General features: G+C 45.0%; 1 protein-coding gene across 2 annotated transcripts in view; it reads right to left on the bottom strand.

Annotated features, from left to right (window-relative positions):
- The window catches only part of kif26ab (kinesin family member 26Ab), a 65,362-nt gene that overhangs the window by 19,938 nt on the left and 31,365 nt on the right, over positions 1 to 14,059 (bottom strand). For both annotated transcript variants that reach the window (XM_034525541.1, XM_034525542.1), the window contains exon 4: positions 13,176 to 13,366. In XM_034525541.1, coding sequence (XP_034381432.1) covers positions 13,176 to 13,366 — 191 coding nt within the window. The remainder of the gene's footprint in view (positions 1 to 13,175; positions 13,367 to 14,059) is intronic.

Genomic DNA, 14,059 nt, shown 5'->3' with positions numbered 1-14,059 from the left:
AGTGATGCTCTGATTCAATTGTAAAGCTGAGAGAGATTAAAAAAAGAGTGCGAGCAAGGGAGAGAGGGGGAGAGGACAAACAATGAGCAGATGACATCTTAGAAAGACCGATTTTGGCTGGTGAGAGAGAGTGCAGTCAGTCAATGGTCAAGGGTAAAAAGAGGAATGAAAGCATGTGAGTGGGCGAGCGCCGGGGTGAGAGTACCCTGTATTCCCTGGGCTGCCAATTTACCAGTAAGCCCTCTCAGCCCCCCTCAGATACCAGCCAACCTTGTTTGAAAGGCTGCTGCTCTGGCTGCAGAGTGCCCACTACAACATATCGGCAGACAGAGTGGGTGTGAGACTTGCCAGATGAAAGTACATTCAACACAAACCCACAGCAAGCGCTCTCTGCCTCTCTCCCTCTGACACAGTGCCCCTTGTATGAACTCTGCCGGATTACATTTTGGGGGCAAAACAAAGCAGAAAAATAAAACCCACCACTGCATACCTATTTAGAGAGCACAGCATACTGAAGTAATGAAGCCGTTTGATATATCACATAACCTTTATCTCCCTCCTCGCCACAGCACGCTTACCTCTGATTTTCTGCAGTGTGTCCAAATGAATTTGCCTGAGGTGGGCTTATTTTAAAGAGCAAGAACCGTCTCCCGAAGCTTTGCCACTTGCTACTTTTACACTGAATCCCATTGAACCATGACTAGCGACAGTCGATGAGTACGGGACAATACTAATGTGGCCATTGGTCACCCTGACAATGCAACCAGTCATTATTCTCACGCTCATTGCGGCTACCTTTATTGTGATTTCAAGTGTTATATATCAAAATGACGTAATGATATGGAACAGCCACAGTTGGAGGTGGCCTTTCCACTCTATCACTGTCTCCTTCTGAATAGACCTCAGGGACAGATAATGATTGTAATATATATATATATATATATATATATATATATATAGTTGAGCCAAAGCAAGACAGATGTAAAATTAAGAATCGTTTGGAATAAAAGGGTCTCCTGGTGCCTTTGTTCAAGAAAGGATATCTAGATTCCATCCTTAGCTCTAAAGGGAGTGACAGTGAGTGAAGAGGAGAGTAAGTCAATGACTGGAGAACAGGCAGAGTTTGCCTGATGTTTCAAAAGTGTCACTTTGGCCCGCTGCCAATAATCGCTCCAGCCCTCTATTCAAGCTATGTCAAATTAACAAGAGAAATCCTTCTTCCCCAGAGAATCATTAGCTGGCGCATCCATTTGCTTGTTTGTGCACATTTGTCTCTGTTCTCCAGGCGGGCTATACACCTCTTTAGGTTGCCCCCTTTCTGTGGCTAATTATCATGTTTGCCACATTTACTATCCTTGACATTTTCTTTCTGTGATTCTCCTTTATTTTCCGTCTGCAGACAAGATAAGGCTACTCTGACCATTCATGCAGGGATCAGATCAGTGGATCCGATATCAGACTGCTCCACCCCCTACCTTCCCACAGTGAATCTGCTTCCCACTGCTGCTGATTAGCAGGTCGGCATAGCTCTTCATGAATGGAGGTGGGAATACTGGGCTCCAGCCAGCCTCAACACCATGCAATGATAATGACAGCACAATGAGTCAGGCTGGCACGCTGCTGGAGACATTCAGAATGAATCACGGACTCAGTAGTAGGCATTTGTGAGATTTTTAGAGTGGATGTTGCATGAAGCCATGTTGTTGAGTGCTGGAGACATTGCCAAGTCCAAAATGTCATATCAGCAGATTATCATGATTAATTGTGCTGGATGTATGTTGGTCTTTCAGGTCAGGTGCTCTGTTTTTGAGTCATATAATAATCAATAGAAAACCTCCCCAGAGCTAAAATCAGTACACACTGTCTTATTGATGAGCTGCCCTTGACACGATCAAACAGCCCTGTGCCCCAGAGGTGTGGGGGGATAAAATGCATCTACCACCTGAGTTCAGTCAAAGCAAGAGCACCAGACTAATAGTTCAGAAAGACATTTCTGCAGGCTTGGCTAAATTTGGTTTGGATTCAAACAAATCTGCATCTCAATGTCTGCGGTCCCAGGTTCACCCGCAGCCTAACCCAGCCGCAGCTTAGCTTCAGTGGTGCTTAAGCCCCGATGACATCAGCCTGTGAACACGCACAGTTTCATATGGCGCACAGACAAGGGGAGATGATGTCATACTCTGCCAGCCAGCAGTGGCAGCGAGAAGGCTCACCCAGACAAGATTTACGAGCGAGGTCAGGGTGGCGATCATTAGGATGAGACGAATGCTTCCTCACTATAAAACGTTTTCTCAGAGTCATTGTAGCTGTGTCTAAATGGGTCAGTCAAGACAGTTTGCTGTGAGTGTCAGCATCCACCAGATTTATGGCCATTCATGTATAAATATATGCATTACCCTCAACACTAAAAGCACAGGCGGTCACATAGGGTGTGCTCCTAAAATAACCAAGAGATATGCGGCTTCTGGTTACCTGAGACACAGCATTAGGCACATGGGTACAATAACAGAGGCACAGGCTGTTGAATGTATGACAAGGCTGATCCGAGCCTCCTGTGTGGCGCTGGGGGTTTAGTCTGGTAATGAGCCTGTCTCCTCTCTAAAGTCCCCCTACAATCTAGGTGCTATAAACATACATTTTTCTCACTTTGTCTCCTTTATCCTAAATCACTCAAAACAAAAATGCCTGAGGCTGAAACATCCTGAATTCAGTGATTGATCTTGGAATGTAGTTCAACAAATGTTAATTGTTGCAAAAATGTGCAATTTTACAAAAAAAAAGACCAGAAACAGCTCCCACCTGATGATACAGGAACAGACATTCCCCTCCGTACAGTGTTGCTATCTTATTCAGATTATAATCAACCAAAACCCAGATCTTTCCAGTCAGTTTGAAAAATGTGTTTCCTCTCTCCTTCAGCAGCCACAGATAAATTAAAATGGAAGAGAGAACCAGCAGGCTTATCTGGCTGTCAGTTGAATCTTATCAATCCAAAGCTCTGAAGCTTTCAACTGACTGGCAGCACGTGTGCCTGTTTTAATAGTGTCGGTTTACACAACAGGAGTCTGCAGAAAGTGGCCAAACACCTCCAGGCTAAGATTTATACTCTTTCTATAAATCCTCAGAAATAGATAAACTGAACCCCGCTAAGCCAAACAGCTATGAATATGATGTCCAGTTAGCTGAGCAATATTTGGATATTTGCCCCCCCCCCCCCCCCCCCCAAACACATTGGACCAAGGCCTGTTAGAAAATCTCTTTGTTCCAACAAGGTGTTCAACAAGCCTTTGTCCCTGTACAGTGTCTGGCCTTGGACACAGAATACCAAATGGGGCATCATTTGTGAGCTGACTGCTGACAGCCCAAGGCTGCACGCACATCTTCACTGAAGCAATCCCCGGCCAATTAGGTAAGGCCAAATGCATTCATGTAACATCTGTGAGTACAATGTGTTGTCATAGAAAAGAAAAAATATTCCCCACAAAAATTGGTGTTGCCTTGTGCAACTGACTTGTCGTATTCATGTTCCAATGTGGATTCAAAGAGCACTTCTGTCAGAACAAGAGAGAAACACGCAGCTTAGCTTAAGTAAAATCCTAAATTCTACCTGGGATTTGAAAACATGTCACGGCCTCCTCAAAACTCGTTTGAAACATTCTGTGGACTGAGGTGGAAAAACGAGGGTTTAGGGCATCCTCCGGGGAATTGCTTGAATAACGGGGGATCATTTGAAAAACAGGAGGAGAAAGGAAGGGGGTGCAAGTGAGAAGAAAGCCGTGCGGAGGCGATGGAAAAATAACAAATTAGAGATCACTGAGATGCAGTAGGGGAAGGAATCTCCAAATACAGCCAGGAAGAGGAAGGAGGAAGACAGACAGAAAGAAAGAGGCAGTGAGAGAGGGAGCAGCACAGCAGGGTGTGCAGCCAAGTCCTCTCTTCGATCAGTAGGCCTGGCTCTGTGCCAGTGAGTCGCTGTCCATGAGGAGGTAAATCATTTTCTGCCTGAGAAGGAAACAGGAAAAATGATCGTTGGTGCTATGCCACAGCCAGCTTGGAATTGCTTTATTCCCAAAGATGGGAATCCCCAGTCGGCCAAGAATAAATGGAACAGTTGGCACCAAAAAGTGAAAAAACTCAATATTCAATATTCAAGAAAGCCTGTTTTGGTCCTACAGTATAGCTGATTAAGCAACAGTGGATTTAAGCACTGGCATGTATCAACACAGAGGTAAAAGCATCTTCGTAATTCATTTTACTCTGAATTTGCCTTGAAATATCAAAGGAACTATGTTAAGCAGACTTATGATCTGTGCCAACACATTTCCAAAGGACTGAGCAAACAGGGGGCTCTGTGTCTGTGCCAAGGTCAAACCCCCGACTGATGGAGGAGGGAATATTGTTGGAGTGGGTGTCAAACCCTTCTTGTGGTAACACTGACATCCGGTGTTTCTTGTGTTTAATGCTTGGCCTATAAAGCGCTGCGTCTCCAGACACCCTACACAGTCCCACACCAAATCCACACACAGAAAAGGCTACAAAGCTCTCTGACCAAGTTAGGGGCTTAAGGAGGGCTTACGACAAGCAACTGAAGGACATTTAAGAGTAAAAGTCAGGGTCTATAATTCTATTTACACTTCATTTAATTGTTCTTTCTAGAATTCAGGATCACATCTTGCTATTAATATGACCTTAACTAGCGCAAATAATTAGTCCATGGAGCTCTAAACAAAGCACATTGCATTAGCTCTGCAGGAACCATTTACTAGTCAATGAGATAAAGGGGCCAATTTAAGGTCTCTAGAGGAAAGAATTGGAGATACCTGCAATGACAGTCATAAGGTCCTCAAAGGAAAGTTTCTAAGCAATTGACCCTAACTTATTTGCAAGGGGCTTCCAGAAAACTACCGCCTCAGATGCGAGCGGAGAAAGAGCACAGCAATTATGTCAAAATTGGTCCAGGCAGCAAAAAATAAAAGTCTTGGAAAAAAATTCACTTTTCAGCTGATGGGTGACAGATGATAATGAAGACTTGTTCTTCCCTGCTCTGCAGACTGCAGCCTCCCCACCCCTGGCACTGCTGACAAAGATTAACAGCTGCTTTCATCTCTTCCAGTGCATTTTCACTCTGCTCCTCAGACACTGCTTCAGGTATTCTGCTGCGCTTCTCTCCAAGGCTGCAATAACTAGAATAACTTCACACTCTCAATACAAATGTTGAACTCCGATTCACCCACCATCCCACCCACGTCTTGCCTTGAAAACCTCAGGAAGGCTGTTCTGCTCTGCAGAGAAGAACTCTTGGCATTGAGTCATCGCTGACTGAGTGACGTTTCCCGTCTACTGTCCTGAACGGCACGCAGTGGAGACGGATATTTGATATACAAGAGACAAATGAGGACTATTAGTAACATGAAATGCCCCCCTCATCAAATATAATGTCCTCTTAGATGAATACATAACAGAATTGGGAATAACTTATTATTCGTTAGGAGAATGATGAGTGTGGGAGAGACAGACAGAGAGGAAGAAAGCCAACAGACTCCTGCTCCCCTCCTCTTCTTCATTAATCACTTGCTGCCAGGGTAAGACACCTAGCGATTATTTATTTGCACTTCTCCACACAGAGGCTATCACAACAAACAGGCCCGCAGGCTGCTGAGAACATTTGGGAGTGATTAATCAGTGAGCCGTTCGGAGACACGGAACGCAGGGGGAGGGGAGTTCGAACACGTGTTTCTTAATCTTTCATCTATATTCAAGTCAATGGGCAACCTAACAAAAACTAGAGGGCATCCAAGTCAGGTGAAATGAGCTGTGCGGTCAGAGAGATGACCACGATAGCAGATCTGGGAATAGGCGATGAAGTGACACGTCTTAAGATAGAAGGAAGACACAATTATTTGGATCGATAACTACATCACATGTGTATATGGAAAAGGGGAAGACTAATCCAACTGCATGAGCAAATGTGTCCCTGAGAACAGCCACTAAGACGTTAGTGACTACAAGCGCCTTATTCAAGTTAAGCAGTTTATCCTGTATCACACACTCATAAAGTCAACCACAGACATAACACACAGCAACACTCGCTGGGCCACATAGAGCGTATGGGGATAATGGGATTTCTAGCACACTGCAGCTGGCTCTCACGTGCTGGGTCGCGAACCGATTACAGGCTATAATCCTCTCCATTTAAGACGTTTGGCATGAGGACGGCAGGAAAAGAAACAGAGGAGATCAATCATCCTTGCTACTTTAAGTTTCATACAGTACGGATTTGCACGTGTCCGAAAAGAAAAGGTCGGGGGCATAATATCCGACATAATAACTCTTAATCTTTACTAATTCTCGAGTCAAAAGCACATTGTGGATACAATATACTGGGGAATATGTACTAGAAGCACTTTTATGTTCCCCCAGTGTCTTAATAGGGATCGTTATGTATTTATTGCACCAGTCAACAGTTAAGCCAAAGGTTACTTTTATACATTTGCAGATAATAAACTCAACAATGCACAGTATGTTTCATCAGCCTCATCAGTACTATAACTCCTTTTTTAAATCCCCACAATTGTCATTTGGCCCCACCAGCTGAGCTACCCCTTGATGGAGATAAAAAAGAAAGAAGGCAGTGTGATGATGCTGAAAGGTTTCAGAAATTATGGCTGATGAGGTAAACGCTAAACCACCTGTCCTGACAATGGCCTTATCCTCAGCGGTAATATGATCTGCGTCCATAAAAAAAAGCTGGGTCCTTCCCATTGACAAACAGAAAGTGTATACGTGTGTCTGAAATATTAAGCCTAGTAGTTGGGGAAATCAACCTATAACCAGTGATTAGGCAGCTATCAGTTATTCCTGTCGAATAGAAGGCCCGGCTGATGCTTGAGAAGCCCCGCCAGGAGCCATCTTTGTTTCTCTGGGTTGTGAGACATAAAGGCAGCTCATGGGAGCAGAGGCCACAGGCTCTATTCTGCATCTGCACACAATGGGTCATAAAATTCCTCAACGCGTGTTCCCTGCCACTAGCTATTGCAATTCACTCTCTTATTCCTCAACACTCTCACACTGTGTCTCAACCACAATGCAGAAGGAAGAAAATAGACTCCATTTGCATGACACCTTTCACTGAGGGACACTAAAGAGGTTTAGATGGCATCCGTCTGCCCCCACAGGCCTGATGCATAATATCCATTAGCGGTATGGGGGTTAGAGAATTGAGCAGAGTCGAGCGGGATAACCAAACATTAATGTGCTGATCACGGAGCCCTGGGCAACGATCAGAGCCGTTATCCAGTTGGGGAATGCCCGATGTGGGAAGGCAAGCAGAGCAGGAAATAGATTAATGCTGAGGGCGTGACTTCTCCTACCCACGTTCAACTAGTCGCACACAACCTAGCCTTTCTGGTCATCTTCACCAACATACTAAGAGACAAAGACAGCCCTATGTGAGGTGACAAGCCTACAGGACAGAGGTCGGTGCTTCACATCCTCTCATTTCTCTACTCATGAAAGGAATCTGTCAGGAGTGGATGGCAGTGCTTTCCCCTCTCCCCACAGGGCTTAGTACACGTGGACCCAGGGTGAATGCACAGGCTTGAGTCAGCGCTTCATCTCATTGTTTGTCAGCCCTCCCTCCACTGCCCCCCTGGAGGCTATATGAGTGGGCCAGACAGACTTCCTGACTCAGGGATTTATTTGGGGGACAGGGAAAAGGGCACAGAGGTTATCCCTCACGCAGGCTGAGACAAACACTCTGCCTTTCCTTCCTCTATTACTGGAGCTGTTTGCCATTCCTGGGGACAAGCACAAGTGATTCTACACTGCCTGCCACAACAGTGCCCGTCACCCTGGTGCTGCAGGGGCACAGCACTATCACACCATGTTATCCTACCCAGGGAAGTGACTCGCACCCAAAAAGACGCAGGGGAATCCGCCACAGGGAGATACTTCAGCTGTGAAGCTAATTCTTCTGAACACACATTTTGTGAAGAACAACACACAGAATACAAATCTTGCAATATTCAGTATATATTATATAAGAGTCCCTCAGGCTGACTGGACATGCTCTTTCCTATCACAATATCCGATACAGTACAGATTAAATCTGTATCTCTATATCAGAAAGAAAAGATGTTTGTTACGCAACAGTCATGGAGGTATTATGAGTGTGAAAGAGGATGAGACGATGCATGAGGGCAGTGGGATGTATCTACCTGCTCTAGATCCCTGAGGCTGCATGACCAGGCTGGATCTCCATCAACACCTCAGCCTTGACGGCGCTCAGGCCTTGGATAGAATCACACCTGAGCTTATCTACAGGCTGCAGCCCCTTCATGGCCTCAGCTGGTGCTGCCACTGCATGGAGGCAGCCATTAGTCCCATCAGCCTGATTATGGCAGGAAAATGCCAGCTGGTGTTTTATTCAACAGTACACAAAGACAAATACCACAGAGCAGCTCAACCATCCCAGCTACCACCCACTCAATAGTTCTGATGAGCGATTCGCTGCCCTGGGCATGTGTTGCTCAGATTCAACAGATTGATAGGAATCAATTCTCATTTGTCGGGCTCTGGAGGTAGAGGTAGTATTAACATTTTGGCTCCACTGTGGCCGTTTCCTCAAAATGTAGCCAGCATTTCAGCAGTATGTTTTCTGCCATGCTATACATTCTGCTCACACTCTCGCTTTGTTGGAGGAATCCATCTCGCTGTGGCTTGACAACAAAACCATTACCCTCTCACCTCAAGGGAGAAAGTCTGTCCAGCTCCAACTGCACAAAACTGCACATTCCACAGAGCGGAAAGCAGAGAGCGACACCGAAAGAAAGACAAAGAGAGAAAAGACAATAGACGGTGCAGCTCAAAAAACTGACACACAAACGTGCATTTGGCTGCATGTATAACACCAACACACATCCAAGTGAGCTCAGTGCTGTCTGTGCACAACATAACTTACTTGACTCCCATGGCAGTGAATCCAATATTCTTCTCCACAGACCTCCTGACTCTGATGCTGTCAGAATGGAGCATTAGCTTGAGCACGCCTTCTGAGTGACAACATTCATAAGCCCATTCGTCCCAGGCAGCTCCATCCTGCTCTGTATCTCTATCCCCCTGCCATGTGGGCCAGATCCACTGTGCTCAGCACACTCGTCTGCTTTACATAATATGTCCTGCATATGTGTCAGTGATGGCGATCCCTGCTGTCAATCACAGCACAGCCAACCAAACGCATCACTGTCCTGCTTAGTCGGCTTCAAGTCGGCTTCAAGCCTCTCTGTATGGATAAAAGAGTTGGAACTACACCGGCAACCAATGCTTGCATCGTATTTAGAAACAAACAGGATGGACTCAGCGGCCAAGTTTGTCATGGAAAGTAACAGTAATCATAAACAATCAAACTAGAAACTGACTAAACAATGGACCTCAGCAAGGCAGCCAACATGTGTGGTTTATAAAAAGAACAAGCAGTTGTGGTCCTGCAGTGCTTCCACTTTGCAACACGCAGGACTCATTATCGAAGAGATGCTTGCCCCCTCTCTACTATAGTAAATTATAGTCCAGTGGAGTAGAGAGGGCCATTTCAACTTCCTGATTTCCAAAGCCCATTTTTTAAAGGAAAAAAACAAACAGTCACATTTTATTCCCACAAGCTAATGACCTGTTTCTATGGTTACTCAGAGCAGGCTGGGGGATGAAGGGCAGAGTGAGTGTTGCTGACACAAAGAGTGGGTCTTGTGCGCGCAGGAGAACAGAGGCTAAATGGTCCGGCTGCCACAATTACAGGAGGATTCCTTCTGCACAATCACAGTCATTACTGCACAAACACTCACCTGGGCAGCAGCTGCAGGGCGGCGATGGACGACCATAAAAACCACATCCTCCTGACGCTCCTCCAGGGCCGCATTCCAGCAAACAGCTGTCCGCCCTGCCCCTGCAACAGCCCACCCGCCGGCCTATGTGCCACCTCTGAAGTCTCTGAATCTCGACCAACGAGTGGTTTCTCCAAGGTCTTCTATACTCTTCTATTCATTACCTCCATGTATCTTTAGAGTGAGTAAATCATAACTCTCCGGAGTGTAATTAATGTGAAGTATCAAACAAAGGAGGGACTAGCTTCCCTCCAAACAAACATAAACAAGGGACCACCTATAGACCATGGAAAACTGTCTCATGCTGATATGCAGAAATGAGCCCAGCGAGAAAAGTAGACTGCAAAGTGAGCAGCCGACTCCTCTCAGCAGTGTGCACGGAGAAATCCCACGGGCCCAGTGGGTAATAAACACACTGTTACATACAGCAGGTGTTAATGGAACAGAAAGATGGGGAGAAGGATCTGCAAGGCGGCAGTTAGCCACACCGTCTAGCCCCTGCTGTGAACTCCGCCTGGTTTCATTACTCAACGCTGTGTCAATACACTAATCATATGCTCTGTCACAAGGCAATCAGGGCTTAACGTGCTAGTCAGCTGAACACATGGCTCTAAATTCACTACCCCCCCATGTTATACTATGACACACACACACATAATAATATGCACACACACACACACACATACACACCAGTCAGAGTTTGACCTTTGACTCTTCCTGTCTTCCTGCGACTGTATAGTCAGTCTCACAGTCTAATTGCCAATTGGTCATTACTGACCTCGGGGTTATCGCTTTGCTTTCAACAATTACCAGAGACAGGAAGCAGGATGACAGAACGATTTCATAACTGGAATTTCAAAAGTGCCTTAACAGATACATTTGTCATGTGATCAAAGTTTCTGAAAATAGAAGCAGCACATGATAATATTTATGAACAGACTTCTATGGGAAAATTCTCCCATGAGCAACAGAACGGACAGTAAAATCACATTCTTAGTCTTGTACACGGTGAGTAATTTGTTCCCTTGAATTAATAACTACTTCCTTCAAATTAATCATTTAATCTCACAAGTTACCAAATCTAACAATTTGTTATCCCATTAAATATGTTTCAGGGAAATAAAAATATATAAATGTTGCATTTAACAGACAAAACTATATACTGAAATGAATGCATTAACTAAATACTAACAATGTGAAGAAAACTATTTAGCGATTTGTTGTAAAGGCCGTTAAACTATAGGTTCTTCAACAGTAATTTAAAATATTCTGTATGTTCAGAGTTAACATTATTACCTATGTGGACAGAAATTGTCAAAAAGTGACTCTGATTCGCTCGTCTTTGTATTTATCAAGTCAACAGTTAAGCTAAAGTTGAACGGTTGATTTATCTTTGCAATGAGAAATTAAATGACGAATCACTTTTGTTCACCACGCTCTTCTTTTTCTCTCAGCAGCAGAATAGCTAAAGCAGCTAAACTCCAGCTAATTGCATTCTAATTAAAATTTCATGTCGGAGTGGAACGCTGTTCGTGAATGTCAGACAAGTGTCTCAGGAGCGCTCTCCACTCCATTGGGGTAGAAACTACTGTTTGGTTATTCTGCTCCCACATCCTGGGCTCTCAGGAGTTACAAATGCATCCCACTAATTGTATCTTTCGAGAACAAAAAGGAATACCAATCAGATATGAGTTTTCAATCAAGTCTTGGGCCTTTTTCTTTTTTTCTCTCTTCTATTTAAGCGCTACCAAGAAAACAAGAAAATCGGTTGATTGATTCAATTTGTTTTCACTCAATCAGCAGTGATATACAAAAACAACAACAAGAAGATGATGATATTCCTGCTGCAGGCAACAGCTGCAGAGGGTCAGGAAAAGGGCGTGTGCTTCAAATCAAGCAAAGTGCATCTCCACCACCTCTCTCTGTGTCCGCCGAATGTGATGCTGTTTAAAGCTGGCTCATCGTCATTGTGTTTCTCTGGGCCAAGTACAACACCACATTCTTGGCAGCAAATTATCTTTAGGATGGAATAAGAGGTGAAACCTTTTACTGTGCTTCCCCACCAGGACCTGCTACAGGGGAACAACAAGTCCACCTCCCTCTTTAGCCTGCACTTAGCCCACACTAGCTGGGCAGACATGGCTCCCTACAGAATGCTACTATTTTAGAGCTCAGGTCCAAAGTAAACATAAGCACTAATAAATCTGGGTCTGGAATTAACCCTGTCTAGCAAAGGGCCACGCCTCTCTGTTGTTCAGGAGTTCTGCTCTTGTGACAGGAAGTGGTAGCACAGGAAGTAGCATATTTAGTGGAGGATCTGGAATGTCCTCTTAGTCAAACTAGAGGCATCATGGTCCCACTGATATACTCTGACCCTGTTGAAAACTGGCAAGACAAACTCCATTTGGAGTGCTCGGAGAAAAGTGATCCCCCATGGGCTTCCTGTCACACTCCACATGTGCCTTCACCTCCCGTGGTGCAGAGCTTCAATGGTCCTATGCATCATTCTTAGCCAGCTTCCCTTGGGCCAACTTTCATTATGGCGTAGCACTCCTCGGAGAGAGGAGGAAGGGAATGTATGCACTGGCCAGCCTGCCAGGGAATCTATCAATGACAATATAGCACATTGCACCAGCCATCCACCCGCCTGAAGAGGGTGAAGTATTCTCCGGGGCAACAACAACACCAGAGCCAAGCAGTGCTGAAAAAGCCTCGCTCAGCTTGAGAAACACAGTGACTAAATGGTTTCACCAAAATACTAAATTATTGTCCTGCAAAGCTGCAAAATCTTAAGAGCTGTTTAAAAGTGAAGAAACAAAAAAACGATAAAAAAGATCTAACCATGAAATAACTCAGGACAATACTGGGCTTTAACCTAAGCCCCTTCGTGAGAGACATTCTCTCTTTATATCAAATTATGTAATTCTATTATCCATTCATGGGCAGTGGTGCCTGTAACCAAAGGCTAATTTAGTCCCATGACGCTGTGTATCCCAAGGCAATGCAATAATTCAACCGTGGCAAGAACAACATCTCCATGGAATAGGTGCCCCACATGGAAGTTAACACCATGAACCACGACCTTCAACAGACATTTAAAGGCAAGTCTGTGCATATCTCTGCGTCGGCTTTCTTCTTGTACACCTACCCACACAAACACACACAGGAGCCTGAATGCATGCAGGTGTGTACGCACACAAGCTCAGAAAAACACTAAGCACTTTATTTAGCACCGCAAAAGCTCGATCTAATCTCTGAACGTTTTGACAGTGATTGGACGGAACCGGGGAAGGCGCTTACCTAATGAAGAAGGAGGCAGCTGCAGATGAGGACGGAGAGGGGGAGCTGGATGTGTTGGTGACGGGTGCTTGGAGTCCCGGTTGGCTGGAACTCCTCAGTCGGCAGGGCGTCAAGGTGTTGGTGGTCATGGTGGTGACTGGGGCCTCCGAGGCTGTGACATCCATGTCTGCTTCCCCCATCAAACCCTGAGCCTGTTGACGAACAGATACAGCGATAAGACCACAACCGTCACTTACAAGTGTTAGTGCTCCTGCCCACCTTCCTTCCACTCCATTTACTCCCACTATGCCATAGATGGACAGGCAGCTGCTGCAGCCAGCACCGGTTAGCAAGAGTCAGCAGTATCCACAGCAGAGAGCTCCCTACAGAACAGCAAGGATGCTGCACCATTCATTGATTCTGGCAACACTCTCTGTAGGTTGCTCTGGCTGTAGCCTACTGTAATTAAGTGATAACCCACATTTAATTAGTAATTAAATCATACGCGATTTACTTCACTCTGCTCCCGATTATATCTATACCTCAATGGCTAATTTGCCACTTTGCAGGCTGAGTTCTACTTGGACTATCTAAGAGAAATGTGATTTGTTCCATAAATGTATACAACGTATCGAAACTCTGCCTGCGTGGAAACACCCTGCTCTGGAAGCTTTGTAGTTGAACTGCATTTTTTTCAGCCCTTGGTACTCTGGAAACTAATTCCAAAGCTACACTGGATATACCACCTGTAAATCTTCATATGAGTTACATATGTGCCGCAGCAGGCCTTCCTATGATGGCTTCTTGTTTCTTGTTGCACATATTTCCAAAAGGGTATGGAAAGATTATTATCATTGTTGTGATGATGATACAGTTTCTGACAATGCACAGTAAGTTTAAAGTAT

This window comes from Cyclopterus lumpus, chromosome 22, assembly GCF_009769545.1.
Source record: "Cyclopterus lumpus isolate fCycLum1 chromosome 22, fCycLum1.pri, whole genome shotgun sequence".
In the NCBI taxonomy this organism is placed as follows: Eukaryota; Metazoa; Chordata; class Actinopteri; order Perciformes; family Cyclopteridae; genus Cyclopterus; species Cyclopterus lumpus.
The sequence above is the reverse complement of the archived record's forward strand: the minus strand, read 5'-3'. Positions and strand labels throughout refer to the sequence as shown.